This window comes from Anoplopoma fimbria, chromosome 17, assembly GCF_027596085.1.
Source record: "Anoplopoma fimbria isolate UVic2021 breed Golden Eagle Sablefish chromosome 17, Afim_UVic_2022, whole genome shotgun sequence".
NCBI classification, from domain to species: Eukaryota; Metazoa; Chordata; class Actinopteri; order Perciformes; family Anoplopomatidae; genus Anoplopoma; species Anoplopoma fimbria.
This window is the reverse complement of record NC_072465.1, coordinates 23,057,024-23,073,006: the sequence shown is the minus strand read 5'-3', so window position 1 is coordinate 23,073,006 and position 15,983 is coordinate 23,057,024. Positions and strand designations below refer to the sequence as shown.

The 15,983-nt window shown below is 40.1% G+C and overlaps 1 protein-coding gene across 1 annotated transcript in view; it reads left to right on the top strand.

The window, feature by feature from the left end:
* The first annotated feature begins 624 nt into the window (after positions 1-624).
* Positions 625-15,983, top strand: part of LOC129106380 (metabotropic glutamate receptor 4-like) — a 111,082-nt gene continuing 95,723 nt past the window's right edge. The window contains exon 1 of the mRNA XM_054617767.1: positions 625-1,167. Coding sequence (XP_054473742.1) covers positions 625-1,167 — 543 coding nt within the window. The remainder of the gene's footprint in view (positions 1,168-15,983) is intronic.

Genomic DNA, 15,983 nt, shown 5'->3' with positions numbered 1-15,983 from the left:
CCACATAATGCTGCATTAAAAAGGTTAAGCACAAAAAAAAGAGACTCCTACCAATACAAATCCCTTTACCTTTTTATCTGTTTTTTCGCTGTGCATTGTCTCACTGTCTTCTCTTTTTCATCTTTCAGGAATTCACTCTGTAGCCTGTGGACCTAAGCGGGCCTGAGGGCTCTGACATATACCAAATCCCTGCCCAGGGGAACAGGGGAGATTAAAAACTTCTGATTGAGGTGGAGAGGAAAGAGACACACAGAGAGATAGAGAGAGAGGGGGGGATAGACGGAGAGGACAAAAATAAGCTTATCGTTCACCTTTGTTCTTCATAATGCCCCAAGTGGAGGATCTCCATTGGCAGGTCTGTGAATAACAACAGACACAAGAGCAGCTGCCCACCACTGTGGTCAGATGATGGAGTGAAAAGAGGAGAAGAGAACAGGATTACACCCCGTGAAGAAGCCAACCTCATATTCTAAATTAATTAAATGACTGGGAGAAGGAGAGACATGAGAGGAAGCCTTTTCTGTGCCAACTGCTTCAAGAGGTATTGCAATTAACCCTCTGGCCACCCTTAACAATACCTGGTTTCTGTTGTTTTTATCGCTGGGGTTCGGCTGTACCGCGTGGATGCGTGTTCGGGCTGCGGCCATGTTTCAACCCCTGATGTGTAGACCGGATCGCAACAGCCGGATATTGCTGCTGCTGCTTCTCTACAGCTCCCTCAAGGCCGCTCAGGCCGCCAAACCCAAAGGGCCGGGACAAACGCATTTGAACTCTATCCGCATCGACGGGGATATCTCCTTAGGTGGGCTCTTCCCAGTGCACGCCAGGGGCCACGATGGCAAGCCATGCGGGGAGCTGAAGAAGGAGAAGGGCATCCACAGGCTGGAGGCCATGCTCTTTGCCCTTGACCGCATCAATAATGACCACAACTTGCTGCCTAACATCACGCTGGGGGCCCGCATCCTGGACACCTGTTCCAGGGACACACACGCCTTGGAGCAGTCGCTCACCTTCGTGCAGGCGCTGATCGAGAAGGACGGGACGGATGTCAAATGTCTGGGCGGGGGAGCACCGATCATCACCAAACCGGAGAGGGTGGTGGGCGTCATTGGAGCCTCCTCCAGCTCCGTCTCCATCATGGTGGCAAACATACTGCGCCTGTTTAAGGTAAGACATCGGCACCCCGTTATTTTTCTTTTTTTCTTTATCTAGATTTGATTGTCTACTTCTTAGTATTTGTGTGAAATGCACAGAACAAAGAACATGAGCTGTGTTTGCTGTTGAAGACCGTAAGACCTCTGTACCTATGATTTGTGTTGATTTTGCTTTATTGATCCTCTTACATATTTGTTTGAATAATTAATAACGCTGGCTGATAAAAACAGCGAGAGCTGCTGAACAGTATGGGAGAACACTATGTGTTGGAGATCTGCTGCCACACAATGGACACTTTAGAGAGAAGATGAGATTGGTTAATCTCATCAGTCTGACTGTTGCCCTGCAGGAGTTGGTTGCTAAGCAGTGAGAGGTATTGCCTGTCACAATACAGAAGTGATTAATAGAATACGACTTTATTTCATTTTTACCCCGTAGCCAGTCTTCCATTCGGTTTGTTGTATACATCTGCTTACACGGTGGGAAAAAATATCTTGTGTTCATGTACATTTGAACATTTGATGAATAATTTACCACATTTTGTTTTCTATCCAGCCATCCATGGCAAGAGTAATATCTCTTTCTACTTTACTGAAGGTTTCATTGCTATTTACTGCTCGACTCACTGCAAAATAATACACCCTTTTCTGAATTTGAAAATAATAACTTTTTATGAATTACTGTCATGTGTTTGAAACTGTTTCATGGGTAATTACACATTTTAGCACAGATATTACTCAAAGCACTTTGCTTGGGACCAGCAAGGTAGTGGGTTATTTAAATTTTGTGTTAAAAAATTAGAGATTGTTTCTAAGGTAACACTCAGACTTTGAAACCAGCATTAAAATATATTTCAGCTCCTCTGTGCTCTGTTTTCACCTTAAAAGCTGATTATGCTCCCGACTTCAAAATTTACATTCACCTTGATCTCATGTTAAAATTCATGCCTCATCCAAACAATATTCCTTCCTCTTGCTTAGCCGTACTGTGAGGTCACAAAACTATCCCTGTAGCTGATTCAGTGTTTTCATTAAGGACACCAGGTGTTTACTGACACCTTCATGGGCTCTATACTACCATACCTGGCATCATACAAATAGTTGTGGATTTCTGGTGCCCTAAACATTGAACATTGGATTGTCAAGCGAGGTCAGTTGAATCATCAGACTTCTCGTTGTCATTGAACAAAGTAAACTAAGATAACGACCTAGTCTCAAAATTACCCGACTTCAAACATAGTGTAACTGTAACGGAAATGGAAAAATGATCTCACTACTTTGATATCAATTAATCATTTGAGTCATTGTGCTTTTCTTCATTCTCCCAGTTACAGCTTCTCCATTGTGAGGAAAAGCTGCTTTTCTTTTACTTAGGTAATAAATTAATTCTATCTTTTAGCTTTTTAAGGCAATCTGAAGACGTTACCTTGTGCACTGGGAAACTACGATGGACATTTAAGCTTTTTTTTATAGCACAAAAAATGAATCTACTAATGTAAAAAACAACGGGCAGATCAATTGATTATGAAAATAATCATTAGTTGCATTCATTGATGATGGAAATGGAAGATAGATCTGCGTGTTGCATGCCCTGTTTTTTCATCCTCACGTCTGCTCGCCCCTTTGATGCCCTCGGCTCATGATGCTGAATGCTAGACTACTCTTGAAACAGACCAGACTCTGGCACTGCTTCCACTACTGCCTTCCAGTGCGATCAACACTACACCAATGCCATGCTGGAGAGATGCTCTGCAGTGGGATAGGATATTATTACTGAGCTATGATTAGGATTGCACTTTTTATGTCATTGGCTGCAGGAATCCTGTGTTTTCACACCACTGTTTACATGTTTGATGTGAGTAGAGTGAGTCATGAGGTAAAACATGATTTCACAGATAGGCTGTTTAGTGCTCTGTCGACTCATCGATGTAACGACATCATCAATTAATGAAATACATCGATTTGCACAAAGTGAGTCAGCTCCGTTACACTGCAGCAGTTTAGTGTGGGATGGTTGTTGGATAAAAAAGTAGGATCCACTCCACTGAACAAAATCGGCATCAAGTAGCTCCAGATTTTGTTGTGGATACAAGTTTTTTGTTTCATTTTTTTTTTACAGGGCAGTGTGTAAGATTTAACGGCATATAGCGTTGAGGTGACAGATTGCAACCAACTGAAACTTCTCTTGTGTACCAAGTTTGTAGAAGTGGCCAATGTAAATACTGGAACGAACCTATTTAGAGCTAGTGTTTAAATTGTCCATTCTGGGGCTACTGTAGGAACATTACTGCCGGCTCCGTGAAGAGGACCCACTCTGTACGTAGACATAAACAGCTCATTCTAAGCTAATGATTCTTATTTTCAGGTGATCGTAAACTAAAGAAAACATACTTATTAATATTAAATTCCACAACAATGCTGCACAGTGTTCCTTTCATGTTTTTTTGTGTACAGCCTGCAGGGTATGTATGGTTTGATAAGCTCCCTGGTTCCATTGTGTCACAAACCACATGGGATGTATCGTGCTTGTCGAGGCCCCCAGCGTAAACCAGAGTGAACCCATTGTGCATCTTTTATATATTCTAACGCAATATTCTTCCTCTATGCATGGGTGTCCTTTGTATGGACCTGTTGATCAACACATAGTCCAGCATGCAAAGCCCTGCGCATGAACTCTATATTTCCTTCCTTCTCTCGCAATAAAAAATGCGTATATGCGCGCTCACACAGGTAGGAGTGTGCACACAGTAATGAGCCTCTCCAGCAGCTTGTTCTTGATCCCTCTCTCACATAGAAGCCTTAAATCCTTCATCATTAGCACAGTGCTCTTTCCCTCTTAATTAATGCACGTAAGCGGTGTCCTTGCATATTAAATTTAGATTTCTCTGATCTCCTTTCTCTTCATCCTCAATGTATATATTAGCCTTTCCCTCTTCTTCCCTTCTTACATTCAGACAGCTGGAGGTTAAGAAAGCAGCTTCAGTGAGACCACAGGTTGAATAGATCACATGGTGAGATTTCACCAGTTCATCTTCAGTCACTATCACCTGGGTTATCAAGGCGCTGTATTGAAAATCAAACACTTTCCAAGATAGTTGCCAATCAATCAACATCCACTCTGATTGAATCACGGTCATTACAACAATCCAAAAAAAGATCCTGACGTGAAGTAAAGCGGTCTGGTCAGTTCTATAGATTAAACAGTAAACCTTTAGTGGAGAGTGGTGTGTGCTCGTTTAGGTGGAGTCTTGAGTTATGGCTTCGCAGTGATCCATAGGTCAGCCAGATGCCAGCTGGCTCTCCCCGGTCCCCACGGACCTGCTGATGGTCCCGGAAGGTAACCAACTTAACTTTACGACCGTCTCATAACATGCCCTGCGCCAGTAAGACATAATTTGCTGCATGATCTAGCATGCAGAGAAGAGAGGTCTATACTAGCACTGCAGTCAGACATAAATGTTTGCTATAGATTAAGGCAATGCATGCACTTGAGTACAAACTCTGCATACTAATGAAGACTGGCAGACCCTTAGACATGTAGAAATGCACATTACTGCAGCGTGTAGAAGCACATACACACTTATCATGTGCAAAACTGTACCACTCAAATACAAACCATGTCCATAAACACTTCACACACAGAAACACCAGCGTACACAAGCACATTTGCACGCAAACCACTTCAGGACCCGGCATCAGCGTCAGCCAGGCTGGTGTAGTTAGCAGGTTTACAGAAAAGTGTTTCCTCAGCACTCAGCTGCATACAGATGTGGTCCAGAGCAGCATGATGAATATTTTACTCCAACCTTACGTAATGGTAACACAGGGACCAGGAGCTGGAGCTCTAGAACATTTCTGTGTGGTTTGCCAGGAGGTGGGAGCCGCTGTGACAAGCAGTTGGGGAAAAAAGATAATTCATGATCACAGACGAGATATGTCAGATGATTACATTATTCATTTGCATAGCAGATGCGTTCATTGAGTTGACACGCATCGCCTACCACACATTGTACTACCGAGTCCGTTCCTCTTGACTACTAGCTCAGCAGGAGATTCTGATAGGGACTTTATTGAATTTATTCTCCAAATCAACTGTATTTGATAAGTTTGGGTCGTGTTCAGTGAAAAGAAAAAAGGAATTTTTAATAAATTTCATTAGTTTCATTCTGTGTTGCACATGAGTAGCACAATAGAGAGGCAGTGACCCAGGAATAAGAAGCTCAAAGCCCTCTAGCCTACACTGCTCAATGGAAAACATTTCGGTGGGTCCTTGTTCTGACATTACAGTTTAATGCTGGCTGGACAAAGCATCTCGCATTCACTGAAGTGGCTAGTTTCAGTAGTAAAGGGGGCCACAGAAGAGTAAAACATGATCCATTTAGAGGAAGAAATAGGAGAAGAAAAAACACAAAATTCATGCTAGAGCACACAGGCCTTCAGCATCCCACTCATTCTGGCATTTTCCCTCGCCCTTAGTTCATGCTCTTGATTTTTAAGTATCACATTGGAGACACAGAAGCTGGCCTACTGAGTAATTGTTTATGCGCCTGTACAATGGGTAGGAACCTTCTCAACTGTCTTACAATGGTAAATCATCTACGTGTCACAGAAGGTCTCTGAGGCAAAATCAATTATGTGATCGTTATCTTTTCACATTTGGTCCAGACCCGCGCTGTTACTACACCGCTTTAGCATGGCATTGCTGTAATTGGTATTTGGCGGTTAAATTAGTCTCAACCCTCGTGGGTTAGTTAAGTGCTTCAAACTGTCAACAAAAAAGTAAAGCAAATAATATTTAGTGCTGGATAAACACTACATGTAATGAAAAGTTGATTAGAGATCGCCCCGAGCTACCATCTCTGAGCCTTATTTTCTCTGAATTCATTGGGGGGTCTGTTCATGATAACATTGCTTATCAAATCATGTAAATATTGAACCACAGTGTTGAATAATACATTTTTAAGGCAGATTAGCAGTTATGAATATACTATTATTCAAGTTCTATGAGCTAATACAATGAACCAGATTTGAGAGAGGATTCTTGATGTATTTTTTTTGGCAAGCAAACAGCATCTTTACTTTACTTACTGGATGTAGAGAAGAGAAACACATTTTGGGAATAAAACAAAAACACTGTAGTTCAAACTTCCTTTTAAAATCAAATTCACATTGTGGAGTTGCTAATGTTTGCTTTTGTTGATGCATTTGCTACCAACGTGACTCATTTCTGAGCATGTTTATGCTTATTAAAAAAAAACCACTTATAGTAAAGCTGCAATTACATGACAGCTGTGAAGGTAAAAGCCCTCAAGTGTCAAATCTCAGTCAAAACATATGCATAAGGCGGAAACCTGGCCACACAGCGTACTGAGAGCAGGATGGCAGATATCATTAGCGGTTGACAGTTTCTTTCATGATTCCTTGAATGAGCGAGCCGATCCATTCTCCAGCTGTTTTGTGGTCAAAGCTCCACCACATCCCTCTCTCCCAGAGGTGCTCACCATCTGCTTTGTTGCAACCTCTTTTTAGTGAGATAATGATTATGTCCCCCCAGTGCATCCTTTGCTCCTGTTAACATTTTTTGCTTCAGACCTGTTTGGTAAAATCAGTAAATGTTAGGCTGGTATTAATGTACCGCAAAACCTCAAAACATTTCTCTTTTCTCTCTTTGGCACCAATAAGGTAACTCATAGCTGATTTCAAGGTTTAGAAAAGAAAGAAAATATTTGTTTGATTTGTCTTTGAGACGCAAATTGAAGTCCAATCTTTTGTACTGAAGAGCTATTTATTCTTTTTTTTTTTTTCAATTACAGGTTTACAGGTTTTCTGTTGTACCAGAGTAAAAATATATCAGTCTGGTTTGATATTAAGCCAAACATGTGACTGGACCGGTTACCAAATTTCACCATTAGGTAAACTCAGCAGCCACTCCAGCAAAACTCGTCGGAACAGCTTGTCACTAAAATGTGAATAGCTGGTCCACCTTAAATGTCAGCCCACCTTAAGTGGGTGATCATCACTTTAATCAGCAGGTGGAAAGCTGTCCATAATTGTTTATTTCCCTGACATTTAAAGGGAAGTTAAAACTTAGACTAATTGACTAAAACTAAGAAAACACTGTCAATGTTAATTCAATCGATAAGGTTAAACATTGTGTATAAGTGCCATTTGAAATAAAACTTTTTAATAACCATATCAAATTGCAAAGGATGCTGAAATAAAATGTATCCACAGTGGCTGCTCTGGTTGCCCTGTTGGGAATGCGCCTCACAACCCCAGTGTGTGGTGTAAGATTTTATTAACCCTTTGGCATCACTTATAAGCTATCATTATTATCTTAGTGGGTAAGGTTTATTACCTTTCACCTTCTCTTACCCTCTCTCTCTCTCTGTCTCTCTCTCTCTCTCTCTCTGTCTTTCTCTCTCTCTCTCAAACACACATACAGCAAGCAACGCAGCGCTCAGCCCTCAGTCGTCTCTGTAACATTAATTGTCGAAGTTCTCAGTCCAAAGTCAAAATTTATAAAAAAATAAATAAGAAAGATGTGTCACAGTTCTTCCTCCATACTGCCAGTAGTTCCATACCTGCCTGTCACTCTCTCTCAGTTCACTCCGGCCACTCCCAGTTCCACTTCCAGCTCACAGCCCCGCCCCCTCTCTCTCTCTCACCACACTCTGCCTCACTCACCTAATCAGCCTCATGCAGTGCACCTGTCTGCCACACCCACCTCATCAGCACCATCCCTCTCACCTGCTCACTCTGCTGCACCTACACCCTGCAGTATAAATGCCCCACTCATTCACACACTCGCTGCCAGATCGTTCGTTGTTTTCATGCTACACTTTCCAGCAATTTCCCGTGGACTGATTTCCCGTTGCCGACCCTGCCTGTCTGGACTTCCCTGCCTTGCCTGTGCCCCGGTTAACCGACTCAGCCTTCTGTCCCAGACCACGAGATTAGCCTGCGCTTCCTCTGGTTTCCGTCTGCCTGATCCCTTGCCTGTTTCCCACTGTGAGTCATATCCTGCCTGTCTGTCTGCTGTGTTCTCAGCTTCAAATAAAGCTCCAGAACATTATCTGTCTCCTCGTCGTACTGCTCTTGGGTCCACACACCAACCGTGACAAGATGCAATAATTTCCCAAATTAAAGTTGCCACTTGACCATCGGGATCTAAATTAAACACACCAATTTCACAGTCTGAGGGAGCAATTTGGTGTTCAGTATCTTGTCCAAGGACCATTCCACATGCGTAAAGGAGGAGCTGGAGTTTAGAAACACGGACCTTACTATTGGAGGATGACCCGCTCTACCTCTGAGCCACAGCCGTCCAATAACAGCGCCACAAACATTGGAAGCTTCAATCGAAAAAACCTCAGTCAAAGCTTGGAATGCAACAAAATGACATTTGATACAGCCTGCTGGTCAATCCAGGCTATAAGGAGAAAAACCAGACTGACTGCTGAACCCAGCCGCTATTTCGGTGAGGGGAGGTGGTGGCAGGCTTTTAATCGACAAGTCTGCTTATCATGCAGATCCCTACAAGCAGGACATGGAAGCTTGGCTTGGGTCTTGATGTAAGCATTGATTTATAAGCAAATGGCCTAAACTGTACACAGTACACGCTGCGCTGCTACGTTCACAGCTATAAACAAACAAACAGACAGAACGTGCGCCTCTCCGACCTCTACTGAAATGTTCTGCAGCGAATTGTACACGGCCTGTTAGACACCAGTGGCTCCAGTAGTCTGTTTATAATGAACATGATATTTACCAATTTGTCATATTGCGAATCACTAAAGAAGTACAAGGTGAATTTACCGCTTTGACGCTGTCGGCACAGGTTGCTGATGTAGGCTACTTTTTAATTTCCCAGAACATCTCATAACGACAAATGTTGGTTCTGCCGGTTTTCACAAAATCTTTGGACCAAAACCCAACCCGACTGAGAACCAAGTCCTCCTCGTCAGCTTTACAAAACATCTAATTTGAGGTACATTTTATCCATTTAGCCGCTGGTCTCATTTGGAACGAAGCAATAACCGGGGCAGAGCTTCTATGGAATATTTAATCGAATGTATAAATTAAATGCATGCTTTTCATGTCAATTTAGAGTTTATACTCAGGCAGAATTAGGTCATAGGTAAAATAATTTAATCCGCTTGAAGAATAAGGTATTAATCTTGCTTAAGAATTAGGTTTTATTTTGGTCCATGTTTTTCTGTACATATAAAAGGAATTTAAAGATTGACAGTCCTTGAAATCTAGCATGAGTGACCTTATTTTATATGGCACTTACTCATCTTCTTTACACCATGTTTCGTCACTACTTGGTTTAAAATGAGTTGCCCTGTTTCTTGCAATATATTTCTGTGGTTGCCCAAACTTTAAGTTACTCTGGATAAGCCCGATAAATAGCATAGGTTCAGTCATTTTATATGTATTACATGTCTTTTATGTTTAACCTTGTTGGTGCCGTCGTAGGGTGAATCCTTTAAACAAGATAAAACTGGTTCATGTCATGGAATTTCATGCCTCATCTCACCTTGTTCTGATGGTTTTTATTCACCTATAAACCTCCTAGTGACACAGTAGAATGACGGCCCTGTGTCACAATTGATTTAGCAGCTCATTTGGGGGATTGACAGCTAAATCAAGATAAACTAGGATCAGCCAATAGAGGCATCTCGCTTCAAGCAAACCCACTCGTTCAGAGGACCAGTGACGATGCAGTTGTTCACACGGACTGCTTCAGTATGAAGCCATAAAATACATTTTTCTTCCTCAAAGTACATGTACTTTAATTTCATGCAAGAAGGTAATGTTTTTAATGTTAGTCAGAATTGTTAGTGAGCAATTTGCCATATATTATGTAGTTCAGTGACAAATGTGCATAACTTACAAGGCACATTGGAGTCATGCTGTGAAAACAGAGCAATATTGGAGCTATTTAACTGGCAAATATTAGTCTATTGCAGATATATCTCTATACGTGCATGTGTTGTCTGATTAGCACAGATATTGATTTTTTTAAAGAATCAAATATGGAAAGTGCTGCTTGAGTAATTAGGAAATGGTGTCATCTCATAGTTTATTCAGCGTTATTCAGAGTGTTTTTCTACTTACAATGCAGTGACAAACAGCTTGGCATGAGAAGCTAGACATCTGCAATGTCAACCCAATGTTTCACAACATAGAGGACAAGAACTGTGTTGGCGAAGCAAAATAAATCAAACTTAACCAACTACTCAGTCCAGCACTAGGGGTGAGGCAGGAATGATTGGAAAAGTGGGCCATCCATATCACTATAATACACGCTAGTCACCGTTAGCTTAAGCCTATTGCATTTACACTGCATTAATTAGCCTTTTTCTGCCTAACTTTATTGAAACAGAGCTTACTAACAGCCTACTGGTACCGAGGGGAACACGTTGGAGAACCCCTTTTGGTTTGAATACCGTCTCTCTGTTCTCACGGTGTGCGCAAAGCTACTTCCTTATTGAAACAGAGGAGAAGAGAGAAACGAGCAGAAGTAAAGACTCCTCGCAATGAGCTGAAATAAAATGAGTGCACATTAATCTAGTAAATAAAATAACGCACTAAAGTTTATTGTTTAACTGTAAAATATGCTGCCTCCCACTGCCTCCTTTTCATATCTTTTTCCACAAGTGTTTCTTTACTCCCTAATATCTGAATATCATAAGTGGGATTATTATTACATTCTTTATTTAGCAGAAAGCTGGACTGCATCAGGGTTGCTTCAAGCAGGAAAGCTGCAGCACCAATGGAAGAATAGTATAGGACATTGTTACTTTGTAATTTTCAAAATGAAAGCCATCTTGGCCAGAGTACTGTAGGTCATTGTGTGAGCTAAAAATAATAATTCTGCTCAGTCCAGGGAGGTAATATGTTTTTTTTTTCCCCCACCCCCCTCTATGTCCTCCAACATTTCCATTAACTAAAAACTGGATCTCTAATTGATCTGTATCAGCTTTTGATTGTGATCAGTCAGAGATTGTTACACTTGGTAACCAGTTGTTCTTTGACCACCAAACTGGCTTCAGGATCATCCACGACATTTCATTCTGCTCATGCACACACTGCCTGCACCTACAGTGCAAGGCTCTGTCTGTCTCAACACATGAGAGGGGCATTTTGTGGAAATGTTCTTTTTCCTGATTTGACCAAATCCTAAATTGGACCCCTCCTCCCACAAAAAACTACAAAACGTTTTTTTTTTTTCCAGAATGGCTCAGATTTGATGGATGGGTATGCTGCAGAGCCGTTTTCTGCAGGCCTTGTAGACCTGTGAAGGTGTAGGGCAGTTTGATACTGAATTGAAGAAATGTCTTCTTGTGACCCCCCTACATACTCCAAAAAAGTTTCTTTCACATGCCAGACACTCTAGTGTTTATCTGTATGTGTGGGTGTTTGGGTTTGAACACATATGTGCATGTGTGTCTTACAGGCTGCGTATTTACATATTTAACTGTTTATATCTGTTTAGTAATATGGACATTCCTCCAATTCAATAGAAACATATTTCTGATAAAACAAATTGTGAAAACTGCCTGTTTTCCCTTTTGGCTCATCTTGATGCCAACACAAAGCCCATTTTTACACAGAATCCATCAATGTTTCATTTTTTTTAAATGTGGCAGCTCTATTGGTGTTTATTTTCTATGGCTGTTAGTAAACCACTAGAATGGGACGGCAGAAGTGAGAGCGAATTAATGATGGCTAATGTATGTATTTTACTCAGACATAACCCATGTAGCCTAATCCTAATCTATAATGTAGAATTGACAATCAGTTCCTCAGCTGCCTCAATAGAGTTACAATTATCCTGGTTCCAGACCACTGGATTATGGCCAAAAAAATCACCATATGGGTCATTTCATATCCCCATAACAATAATCTTAGGTTTGTTTTGTGATTTTGAAGTGAACGAAACGGTAATTTTGTCAACTACCTGCAGATTTTACTTTATTTGTTGTGGTAATGTGGCATGGCCTGTAAATATAGATTGAATATTATTTATATTTCCACAAACAAATACTAACTTGAACTATAGAATAAATGTCACAGCTTGGCAGCATAAGCCACTACAATTAAAAGCAAAAATACATCTGCAAACATTGTAACACTGTTTATAATGGCTATTAGTGGTCATCTGCATCTCTTCAGGAGAGTCTACATTTCTTGTTTGCATTTTCTGACCAAACATTCTCCTAGCAAAAACTATGAAATAACATCCACACCTCAAGATAAATGATTCTGTCACTCCTGATGAAGATACAAAGGGGCCAAGTGACTTTGTCAGGTACAAAGTGGAGCAGATTTTAGAAGATGTAGAATCACTTTAAGATCTACTTTCTGATGTTGGGAATCTGGTTTGGTAAATTACTCAAAATGCTGAGAGCACACATCAAAAAGAACTGCACCACTTACAATCCAGCTGATCCTGCACAGCAGCTGGAAGTATGACTTATTCACAGTCGGCTACACTTGCCTGGGGGGGAACATTATCTTAAAAAAACAAAGCTCATGTATATTTATACCATAGGTTATGTTATTTCATAAATGCAAAGTTCACATGGATCCTCAAGTCAAGTATATTACTGAATGCATCAATTAATAATATTGCATGTTAAATAATTAAAACTAAGTATAAAAATATATATAAAGCTTATACTTTTCCTTCAGACTCTAATAAGTTGTTAAAATAAAAAGATAATATAAAACATTTAAATATGTACTAATGATCCCATTTTTTATTGAATTCAACTCTACATTTGAGACTTTTTATTTCATTTGAAAAATGCAGATAATCAAGAATGTTCCAACACTCTTGATCAAAAGAAGTAGAATATGATTACAAGATAAAAAAGTAATTAAACAGAGATAAATATAATTAAAAAGATATACAAAAGAAAATAAAATACAAAGTACATAAAATAGAATGAAGACATTATAAAAGCATAGTAGCTCAATCATAAGCACATGAAAAGAGACATATTTTGCAAACTTAAGATCTTCTGGCAGTTTGGTCCAACTGCATGCAGCATAACAGCTTAGTTGGCATTAAGCCAAGGTAGAACTAATTGAAACACTCCTCCTAATGCAATGTTTTTTTTAATTATTCTATTTATGTTGTATGTTCAATTTCACAGCAAAAGAGATGCTTTTTAGTTGTATAGCCTTCTGTGACCTGTTGTCGTTTAGTGTCCTGCTTATTAAAATCCTGGAGCTAACAGCTATTGTTAACGGAGGTTGCATTGAGTTACATCCTGATGCGTTCAAGGTCTATTGATGAAGAATTAGTATTGGGTTAAGTTATATTATAAATGTTTTGATATTTTCTGTATTTTTTTTAAATTGAGTTTTTGGCAATAAACTTGAATGTCTTGATGTTAGAAATATGAAGAGAGAGGAATGAGCGGTTGCACTTCTTAACACTAGCTCTAAGCATTTATAATGCATGATTCAAACTACTAAGGCCAATTCTTTTTGATCAAATACTTAAATGAAATACTCATAGATCAAATACTTAATTAAAAATGTGATTATTTTCTATTCATTTGAATTGTCTTTTTATGAAAATAACCACATATGATAATATCATAGCAAAAGGATAACATTTACATTTTTAGAATGTATTTATCTTTTTTGTCTTGTTAAATAATGTTATTTATTAAAAAAAAGTCCCTATATCTTTGAGGTTTGGACTGTTGGTTGCTGGGAAATTGTGATCAGCATTTTTCACTATTTTCTGAGCTTTTTTACTGTTGTATGGACAAAATGATTATTCCTTTGATTCCAATAAAACTCATCAATAATCTGTTCTTATTTGAAACTCATCATTAGTTGCAGCCACAGAAGAATGCTTTTTCATCAGGTCAACATTGAGTCTTTTATTACCAATCCAAGCAAAGCAAAGACATGTCCATACTACATTGAACAATTTTTTCCACTGAGAAATATCACCCAATTGAACGCAAATAGCATAATTCACAGTCGGTCGATGCCTTGCCTGTAGCCATGGTGATCTTTGGCATGTGCTAATCTGGCAGTAAAAAAAAAATGGAAGTGTACTGATTTGCTGTTGAGCTACACAAGATCACATATTTTCATGGATTTACAGATCACTGAACTATGTGATTGCACCATAATGACTGTCCTAGTATTACTGGAGAAAAAAAACTATAAAACACAATCATTATGTTTTATCACACAGCATCATGGTAAACGCATGGTATGAAAGGATTTGGATGTGGATGTGTGTGGATATAGCCATACTTCTGATTGCAGATGTCAATTTGTCATGAAAGGTCCATATCACTCCCCCCCGCCCTAATATATCTGTTGACAGGCAAATGGTCGAAGTGGTTTATTATTGGACAAGATGATGTATTGATCTTTTATGGTCAAGGCCAGACGTCTGTGGCTCAGCTATGCTCTGTCATCCTTATCATACCCACACCACACCTATCCAAGTGATTACAGCTCCTGAGAGAACGCTGCTGTAATAGACTGATGTCAGACAGAGAAAAGGCCAGGCTGTGCCCACAAACCAAAATCAGCTGTCTATGGGAAGTCTGAGCACCTCTTATCAAGCAACTCAGCTGAGCAGCACAAATCGATTGTCAAGATGCTGTAATGTCAGATTGACCAGGGCGGAGAGAGAAGTTAAATCCTGTTATGGGACTTTATTTATTTTTAAAGTGACAACTTGTGCGTAAAATCGAACATATCACCTCTCTAAAACATAAAAGAAATATTCCCCTTCGGCTGCTGGTGTATGGTTGGGGGAGTAATTATTTAGACAAGCTTGTTTTCAAGACACCTCAGACAACAGGCAATTTGGTTTGACCTATCGTGATTGTCAGTCTGACACTGAAGTTCGACAAATGCCAAACACTGGAGAGAAACCGCAAACAAACTCTACTTGTGTGTTTTCTTTCCTAGCCAGAGCGCCACTGTGCATGTATATGGGCATGTGGGCGCCTGTGTTTGGGCTTAAGTGCCTTCAACCTGTGTGTGTGTGTGCAGTCTGGGTGTCTTATTTGTGAAAAGGCCACTGGACCTGTCGGGAATTGCTGAGGAGCATGTGTTAACCCGGCCCTATTCCAATCCTGTATGTAGTTTTCGCAGACTGAAGACAGTCTGCAGTGGGGCGTGAGAGAAACCATTACACATATGTCTGGCACGCTTTAGATGATGAAGAGATCTGGGATCCCATCCTCCCATTGGAAGCTGCCTCTGGCCCGAGATGGTGCATGCAGCGAATACAGGCCACAGCCAAGCTTTGCCAGGCTCTGCTGACATAACATACACATGGTGGAAGCTACCCAGAGACAGCCCTGTGTCACACTCGAGTGTTAATAATTGAAAGAAATGAATAGTGATCCCGCTTCAAGAGGAAAATGGGAATACAAAGAGAGTGTCCTTATAAAGGGTTGAAAGACACACCAGTAAATATATTTTATATATTCTAAGTGGGGAGAAGAGCATTAAGAAAATACTTTGTCCACAGAAAGCTGGAACCTCCTTCTTTGTGGTCCATTTATATATTTGCTGTAATACAAATGCATCTTGTGGAAAATGATAGTAATTTTAAAAAATATATATATTTCTAGATTGCAACATACAAATATGACTACCTTCTTTAAATAACACACTATAGATATAGTTCATGCATTGCTATATCTTGTTTATATTAAAAGTGTTGAGAAGAAAAGGGAGTACGCATTACAACAACCTCCTGGGTTTCACTTGCTTTTCCGGTGGCGTTAAATGCCAGGCTCATGTTTTGTGTGAGAGAACTGCATC